The sequence below is a fragment of the Megalobrama amblycephala genome, linkage group LG9, assembly GCF_018812025.1.
Source record: "Megalobrama amblycephala isolate DHTTF-2021 linkage group LG9, ASM1881202v1, whole genome shotgun sequence".
NCBI classification, from domain to species: domain Eukaryota; kingdom Metazoa; phylum Chordata; class Actinopteri; order Cypriniformes; family Xenocyprididae; genus Megalobrama; species Megalobrama amblycephala.
The window spans coordinates 24295002-24304067 of record NC_063052.1 but is presented as its reverse complement, the minus strand read 5'-3'; the positions used below and the strand labels follow the sequence as shown (position 1 = coordinate 24304067).

Sequence of the window (9066 nt, the reverse complement as noted above, 5' to 3'; positions counted from 1 at the left end):
ACTGTGGCTGGCTGCTTCTTTAGTGCACTTCCGCTACTCGAACAACATGCCCATCTTCTTTGATGTCCTGAGGACAGAGGTAAAAATCTATTTACGATGCGACACGAGCTGCTCCAAACCACTTGCTGGTCACATTTATGGTTTGGGCAGCCCCATATGTTTAGTTTTGTTGGGTTATAATATCCCTCTTCCAAGTCAGATGCTAAACTCCAGATGCTGATGCTGGTCAACCTGCCAGGTTTAGTCCGCTTATTAATTAAGGAATCCAAATTACGCTTACTCCCTTTTGCGCTAACTGGACGCGCCATTATCGGAAAGTGCATGTTTGGAGATGAGAAAGTATGGCCAGTCATTTACTTCGTTTGAGAAACTGGATGTAATAAGTTGCCCTCGTTCAATTCAGTGCGCACATTTCAACCACTGGAAGCCTAGAAACACAAAGCCACACCCCCTCCAGTCCTTCGTCACCTGTCTATGTAGCAGCAACTTTTGGACTGCAGAGAAGACCATGTGGGGCAGCTAGATTATCGGAGCTAAAACGTGTGTATGTGTGAAATTGCGGGATGCCACAAGCTTTTTTTTCACCCTCAGTGTTTGAAGAAATACACGGCTTAAAGCCGACCAAACAGCTATATTAGGAAACACAATAGCCTGATTTTCGGGGTTATTTAAAACATATATAGCTTGAAATCGGGAGAGTAGCGTGCGTGCTAACAATAAAATATAAATGTTTATTATTTTCTTTAATTAATATTACGTATTTGTAGAATAATGTTTGGGTCAAATTTTATGGTGCACATATTACAAAGTGGCGCCCTCAGACTCAGTTCTATTCAATTCTCGAAGAATAGGCCTATTAGGCCTGTTCATTTTCCTTAAAACATCCACATGCTAAAACAAAATAAAAGAAACAAAACACTGACAACACAATGTTTCTTGGGTTGCAAAATACACGCTGTCCGATTGACGCTGACACGCCTTGTTCAAATTCAAGTTTAAAAATAAACGTGAAAAGGGAACTTATAGTTTAAAGACAATCATAAATCCCACCATATGACTCTTTATCTCTCTCTAGATATTTTTATTTATAATAATATAAATAATGGCTATCTAGCCCTTATTATTAGTTAATGTAACAGTGTAAGGCATTATTATTTCAGTCCTAATCAAAATAACAACAGTTTGGACCTATTCCTTTTTTTAATATTTGTCGATCTAAATCTTATCTTTGATGTGTCTTTGCAGTAGGCCTACCTACCAAAGTTGAAATGTCAGGTAAACTCAACCCTTTCATTTGCACGTTTCTTTATTCCCAAGATCTAGTTTGCTGTAAGAGAAACCCAAGAACTTTTGTTCTCTCATTTTATTGCTATCAGCGGAAGCATTTATTTTGCACCAGAGACAAATAGTCCACACGCACTGTAACACTACCCGTTCGCCTCCTCTACCCTTTTCATGTTGTTACTGAATCCCTCTTACGGAAAGTCGCGATTATGTATCACAATTACAAACACCATTTCAAATTACATAATGGAATTTGTCAGCGGGAGAGAAAAAGAGATGTGCAGACAGCATACTCACTTTTACATTCTCAATGTTCAATCGTCGCTGAAAGCTCGAATTAACGATGTAGGGCCTACGTCATTTCTGAGGCCACAATAAATTCTTGAATACAGCTGGCAATAAATTATCTTAGCCATTTTTGTAAATTTAATAATTGTGCTTAAAGATATGAGCGAAAACGCGTATCTTTTGTATATCCTTAATGGATTTCTTAAACGACGGAGCATAGTTCATTTGCCATAAACTTTTTGATTCAGTAGTAAAAGTGAAATTTTAAAAGCCTCATATTTTACACTATCATATTTAATATAATAAGAAGAGTTGACGTTCAATGCGTGTTCTGGATCCAGGCAGTTAACGTTGTGGAATGTTTTAGTGACTTTCTAAATTTAAGGGAGTTCGGTTGGAACACCTGCAAAGAATTTGGTATGTTTCACTGAACCAGTTGGACTCTGAATAGACCTAGAAAGACTTGGAATACATAATAATAATAATAATAATAATAATAATATATATATATATATATATATATATATATATATATATATATATATATATATATATATATATATATAAGATTTTTCAAAGACGTTTTAAAGATTTGAATCTGCAAATCCTCCTGTTCAGTCCATGATCCACGGCCATGACATTGATCTCACGAGTGCCTCCCAATGGAGGCCGTTTGAACCTACTCATGGGACAGTTATCATTGCAAGTAAATATAGACAGGCAAACAAAGTTTCAAAAAAAGAAAATAAAACAGATGAAACAGCACAATGCGCTTCAGGGGTAAAAAAAAACAGATTAATACAACAGAAAGCGCAAGAGCACTTCTGAAAGCGGCCCTCAATATCTTTTTGCCTCTGTACCCTTGGAATCGTGGCTAATAACCTTGGTTCTCAGACAGTTTATGGCACCACACTGCAATTGCCCAAATGCTCCAGACGCAGACAGCTTTTATGGTCGTGTTGCTGAAGCAACAAGGAGGATGTCCCCGTAATTAGACGGATATACCTCAGCGCCTCAAAGCATGCGCCAGCCAGGCCATGTCGCTCTGCAGCAGGCAACCATAAAGCTCAGTCTTTCTCTACCCTTCTCTTATACTCTCTACTTTCTTTCTTTTTCCCTGTGACTATAGTTTATTGCTCTTAGGCTGCCATATATGAACGCTACGAGTACGGCCATAAACATTCAGATGATAACTGCAAATACTGTAACCACTGTGACGGTAAAACTGTCAGGTAACAACTGCTTTATCCCATGGTCCGAGAGGGTTCCTGAGAAAAAAAAGAGGGAAAAAAAATAACACCCAACAACAACAAAAAACATTGTTTTTCATTAATGCACACAATGCGCATGTTTACGCTCACGCAAAATGTAGCCTATATGTACACAACAACTAATATATATATATATATATATATATATATATATATATATATATATATATATATGTGTATATATAAAAGACAACGATGTACTGCAAATATACTTTGTACCTCTTTGGTTGTTTAATTTAGGAAATATATGTTATACATATTGTTTTCTGGATTACAATAAGCCAAACCTTATTTTAACCCCAGGACAATGTTCATCTCGGTGCAGAGTATAATATGGGCAAATAAGTTTATTGTGAAAACAGTTATTAAGCCTGAAAGAGTCCACTAAAGAAGGACCTTATCCAAGTTCGGATATGTTTGTTTATGACTGGATGAGATTCAGCGAGTTTGTTTTCCGTGCAGTCAATAAGCTTATAGTCTCTTTGTTCAGAGTTTGCAACAAGTGAAAACTTTTGATGATCAGAATATAATCAGTACACAGTTGCTTGTAATGAGTTTAAATTTACAATCCCGAGACGGCAGTAGAAGAAAGTGTTATTGCTTAAAGAGTTCACCAACAACGACGGTGGAAATTCCATTTGCTGGCAAATCAAATAAATAATTCAAAAACTGGGAGCAGTCTGCCTCTAGCAGTTTTTCTTCTATTTGGTCACACCAAAGTCATTAGGCCAACCTGTACAACATTCCTCCACACAAATTAACATACCATAGGAATGGCCTGTCAAAAGTCTTTCCTTGTTTAGACCCAAATATTTCAGCCATTTGCACTCAATCTTCGCGTGTCCATCAGAAGTGCAAGGGAAGAAATAGCCTGCTTGTTTAATGTGTATCACGAGCTTAAAATGAAATCATTTTTTCCACCACAAAATTATCTATTACCAGCATAAAACAATTCGTACTTAAATTATGTGAATTTAAATGTCATATATGCTCTCTGTAATTGCATACAAGTGAATGGTGCCTTTTCACGAACTTGAAGTTTACCGCTGAGTCTCTATAACCTCTCGTATGCGATCTCTTTTTTGCGGTAGTTGTATGTATCTGTTGTTATTTCCTTGTCCTAGAGCAGTGGGTTGGTACTGTAGTACTGTAACCGGTCCCGATTTAGTTTCTTTTCCTTCATGCGCCGGTTCTGGAACCATATTTTTACTTGGCGATCGGTGAGGTTAAGCATCCGTGAGAGCTGAAGTCGTTTCTCTTTGTTGATGTACACGCTAAAGAAGAATTCCCTCTCGAGCTCCCGAATTTGAAATTTAGTGTAGGGACATCTCTTCTTGCGAACTCTGGGTCCACCTAAGAGGCAATGAAAATAAAATGAAACGTAAAAATAATAATAATAATAATAATAATAAAAATAAAAAATAAAAATCGTCATTGCTGTAGGTTTAGATTATGAAAGATAAGAATATTATATATAAAATATTCTATAGGCTAAGATTATTGAGGTTAGTTAATGTAAAATATATAAATTTAAACGAATATTATATATTTATGATTACATGGGTCTATTATTATATAACATTATATTATTTATATATTATCATTATTAATAATATACACATGGTTGTCAGTGTTATTAAATACAAAAACAATAAGTAGAATCTTTTTAAGCTACAAGCTACATATTCTTCTATCAAAAACATATACATATACATTTATATATATATATATATATATATATATATATATATACACACACTATAATATAATATAATAGCTTACTTGATAATAATGATATAATATAATAGCTTACTTTTTGAACCAGTGGGGGGGGGGGGGAACCCTGAATTACCAGAGACATACAAGAAGCTTGTTACACTGATTGTTTTAAGCAGTCGTGTGAAATCACTGCGGCCACTTAAACGCATTTTAAAGTTCAAGTTAAAATTGCGCTAGCTTTGAGTCTTTTCATGGCCAATTTCAATTCCAAGCACGTGATTCTCACAGTTTATAAGTAGCCTAGGTTTTGTTGGGAAAATCTCAGGCCCTCTATAAACCTTATACGCTTATAAAACAGCATATAAAAATTTAACAGGAGCGGCAAGATTGCAAACTTTCTCGCATGACTGTTCGCTGAGCTCATACTTACTGCTCGCACCGTTAGTCTTTTCCTCATTGTTTCCGGAAGAAGATTCGGGGCTACTGGTCTCCTGTCGCTCCTTTCCTTCGGAGTCCTGCTCTGGCGCTGGCGTTGGCTGTTTGCTGCAGTGCATTTTATCCCTAGCTGCATAGTCGCTGTTCGCTACACTGTCCGAGCCGCTGTAAGCGGTGTCGAAAAACTGGTCAAAAGCTTGAGGAAGCACCCCGTTTCTTCCAACACTGCCGTAGAAATTGTGCGCGGAGGTCGAGTTCGATGTAGAGTGATAATACGCAGATGCAGTATTCTTGGGGAACATTTCACCAACTGTCGTTGCCGCTGGTAAACACTCCCTGTGTACTATGTCCTCCGACGGATAACACTGAGCCAGTGGACCCCGATGAGGCCATTTACCGGACGCGTCAATAGCATAGTCACGGAATGTAACCTCCCTGACATGCTGTACCTGAGGCAGGTTAGAGGAGTAAGAGTAGGTGACGGGACGAGAAGACGGACTTTGAGATAGGAAAGAGGGCAACGTGGAGAACTCAGCACCCGGAACGTAATAAGTGCAGCTGGGGAGATACATGTTGGAGCCAACGGAAACCCTCTCGTCAAAATCCATCATTGTACCCGCGCAGCTTCAAGCTTGGGCTAGCAAGACCTATACGCAACGCCCACAACATGCTCTCATGTGCGCGTGCCTCTTACCCGCGTTGTAGGGGTATCTGAGAGGCAGAAATTTTGAGACGTAAGATGACGTGGAAATCCATCTCTGTCCAGTCCAACTGAGGCCAGGGTCACGTGATCTAGAAAAGAAATTGATAGATCCTCGCCCACTGTTTGTATATTGACGAGAAAGCTATCAGTTTCGACTGAATTACGAATGAGTTTCTAATCTCTTTGTGAAAACTAGTTTGTGAAGATTAAAAAAAGATCTATGTTGAGGCGGCAGAACACACACACACACAAAAAAAAAAAAATTCAGGAGTGTGTTTGATTGACAGGAATGTTTGAATAGGCCCTATATTTTAAACTGAAAAATATTTATGATGTCTTTATGATGTATTGATTTCTAAATGAAATTGTAAAAAAATGTATATAAAGTCTTCCCAGAGTATATTCTTAAGTTGATATGTCAGGAACACATTGTTTGTGACTTAATGCTCACTCGCATTAGCCTACTGTATTAGGCCTACCACAAACGGTATCAAAACGAAGAAAAATTAAATATAAAAAAGGCCGTTAAGAAAAGTGTATGGCTTCTGAAATCCAGACTTCTTATAAAACATTTAGAAATATATTCACTAGAGTCTTTCAATCATATTTCTTATTTTGTTGTCATTATTATGTTTTGACACAACAAAAAGCGAGCAGTGATAGCCTGACATTTGAGCGTTAATGATTACGCATGGAAATCAGTGCACATGATTATTCGTAATAATTAGATCGTTCAGTTTTTTTAATAGTACTCATTCCAAGTCCAACTAATGTATAAAGGACTAACGAGCTACCTTCAGATACGTATCACCGCGGCAACTTTGTGCGTTAACGCGATATAAAGATTTGACATACTAAATAAATGATACATAATGTAAACTTCAATTCAAGAATTCAACAGTACCGGTACCTTATTTTATATACAAAATTCTGGAAACTATCTCAACCTTTTCATTGTTTTTTAAATATCATGTGTGTGTCAATTTGTTTCGGCAGCTCCCAAATATGCTTCTTTTACTTTTGAAAGGCCTGAGAATAAACGAGTTTAACCGTATAGGGTTTAAACCTGGATTAGGCCGGTAAAGGCCTCGCTTTTCCACAGCATTACCCTTAATCCCCTTGTACTATACATGCCTCAGAGGAACGCAGAGGGAGGTGAGTAACATGAGCCTAATTTAGTGCAACGTTCATAATGTTTGCACTGTGTAATTGTCTTGCTTTTTAAGATATTCTGATTATACGATTCTATTACCACCAGTAATAGGTTCTTCACGATATATTGCAAAATGACACAAACACAAAATCGGTGGCCCCGAGACCAGACGCTCCGCCTCTTCGTCAACTCATGGCAAATTCCGCGCCGTGTGCCGGAGAGTAATTGGGGGCCCGAGTGCAGCGGAAACCTTCGATGGGGAAGCAGATATTTGAATGCAATTTGTAGGATCTATATAGTGTGACACCTTTTTACATCTTTTTTTTTTTTAACACAACAGAACAATGCTGCTCAACCAAGATGAATGGGTAGCACTGACGCATACCTCAGCTAAAGACAATTTCTCTGTCTAAAACGTAAGTAACAACGCGCTACAGTTTAGTGACGCGCTACAGTTTCAGAGCAAGGTAAGTTTAGACAAAAGAATAGCCTATTTATAATAACAGGAACATGGACTGAAATAATAAGAATATATGAATAACAGGATATAATATGGACATTAATATCCAACAATCCTTGGTTGGCCTAAATACAGGCCTACATTTTGCAAATTAACAGATTGTATCAACTTGTTATTATATAACGTTATGACATGATGTCATTCTGCTGCTCTTTTGGCTTTCTCTTCCCCAGTGTATCTATATCTAGTAGTCTGATGTTGCGGCCCGCACCCCCTCCCTCAGGGTCGACTTCAAGTTCGGGGAGGGGGACGGGCTACCGCCCACAGCGCAAGTCTGAAAAAAGAATGAACAGCAAACGCCACGCAAGCCACTCTATGCCCCGGATGGAGTTTCACAAACGTCGCTTTCACATAAGGGAACGACAGAAAACAATATAACGTGACAAGTAGGGAAAAACGGGCACTTGGGGGGGGGGAAAGAACGAAACATCCCAATAAAATTTCTCTCTGACACACATGCCACAAATTAGTTCATTTATAACTTTAGGCCTATATCACACACAGCAACACACCAACTGTAACCGTAAATATACCCGAAGAATAATCAGTGTGAAGCTAAATCATATTTAAACTAATCAAAAATCATGTTTTTTGCAGCCAAATTGCATATGGAACTGGATGGAGTGGCCGATCCCCTATGAATGTCACTTTAAGTACGACTAAATACAACTGAATACAGCGGACTATGTCAGTTGTATTCTAGAAATCCCCGTTAGAACCTCCGCAAAACACTGCAGGAGCAAGCCCTTCACAAGTTTGTTGCACAAGCACAGCAGAACAGTTAATAAGCCATTTACTTTTTTTTGCTTGGACATACGGGCGGAGAATTAGGTCTGCAATTGGCCACAAATTAGATTACAAATTACTTGTTTGTAAAATGTTCCTATTTGTTAAAATGTATGCAGCATATTACGACAATTTCTATTAAAATTACATTGCCGATGAATAAAACAACAGTGTAATTACACAATAATTAACAACAATGATGATGAAAAGAAATATTTTTTATTGTCGTCAAACAATTGCAAATAACGCTAAATCATGTCATTTAGCGTTTTTTCTCTTTGTAAATTTCAATTTACGAAGACGAAAAACGAATACCAAGATAATAACAATTCTAAAAGATTTTGACCCTCTTTGGAACTAAGCTACAAAGACTTTTGAAATTGGCATGCAACAAGCGCTACCTAAACATCCTAAAAACTGCAACGGATTTATTTTAACTGATTAGTAACTCCTTTGTTATCTACGTTAAGGTTGATGCGTAATTGCAGGCTAGAGTGACCGCTTAAAACCTGTATTTTTATTTTTATTTATTTATTTTTTTTGACACTTAAATCTAGGCCTACTGTCTAGGAAAATATTTGTTTAATTTGTTTATTTGTTTAAAAGGGGTAAAGCAAAAAACATAGGCCTATGGGATTTTAACATATATGGGAAAATGATTTTTAAAGTTTAAGACAATATAACTGGTTACCTACAAGAGTTATAACTTTTGTTACATAATTTAGCTTAACGTTTTACCATGAAGCGCATGTTAGTTTTCTTTTTTCTTTTTTTTTTTAGTTTGAAATATAGGCATAGTGTTGGGGTAATTTATGTTTGAATTTGGAGTTTATAGTTATGACTTCTAATTATATCTCTACCGTCTCCTTCACCATTAGAAGTTTAATTTCTTTAATAGGCCTAATAG

The 9066-nt window shown here is 37.1% G+C and overlaps 1 protein-coding gene across 2 annotated transcripts; it reads right to left on the bottom strand.

The window, feature by feature from the left end:
* Window positions 1-3054: 3054 nt before the first annotated feature.
* On the bottom strand, window positions 3055-5953 carry hoxa11a (homeobox A11a). Of its 2 annotated transcripts, none has more exons than XM_048202261.1 (2): window positions 5002-5953; window positions 3055-4196 (listed from the first exon to the last, which is right to left on the bottom strand). In XM_048202261.1, exons 1-2 carry the CDS (start codon window positions 5606-5608, stop codon window positions 3964-3966), a joined length of 840 nt encoding a protein of 279 aa, XP_048058218.1. In that variant the 5' UTR covers window positions 5609-5953; the 3' UTR covers window positions 3055-3963. The 2 variants fall into 2 exon arrangements, with proteins under 2 accessions (XP_048058218.1, XP_048058217.1); XM_048202260.1 differs by having other exon boundaries at window positions 4993-5947.
* Window positions 5954-9066: the final 3113 nt, after the last annotated feature.

Bases quoted from the DNA above. Each gene is read 5' to 3' on its own strand.
- hoxa11a (XM_048202260.1), bottom strand. From the start codon at position 5,608: ATGATGGATTTTGACGAGAGGGTTTCCGTTGGCTCCAACATGTATCTC. The intron at 4,197-4,992 runs GTAAGTATGAGC...ATTGCCTCTTAG, and splicing joins AAAGACTAACGGTGCGAGCA to GTGGACCCAGAGTTCGCAAG.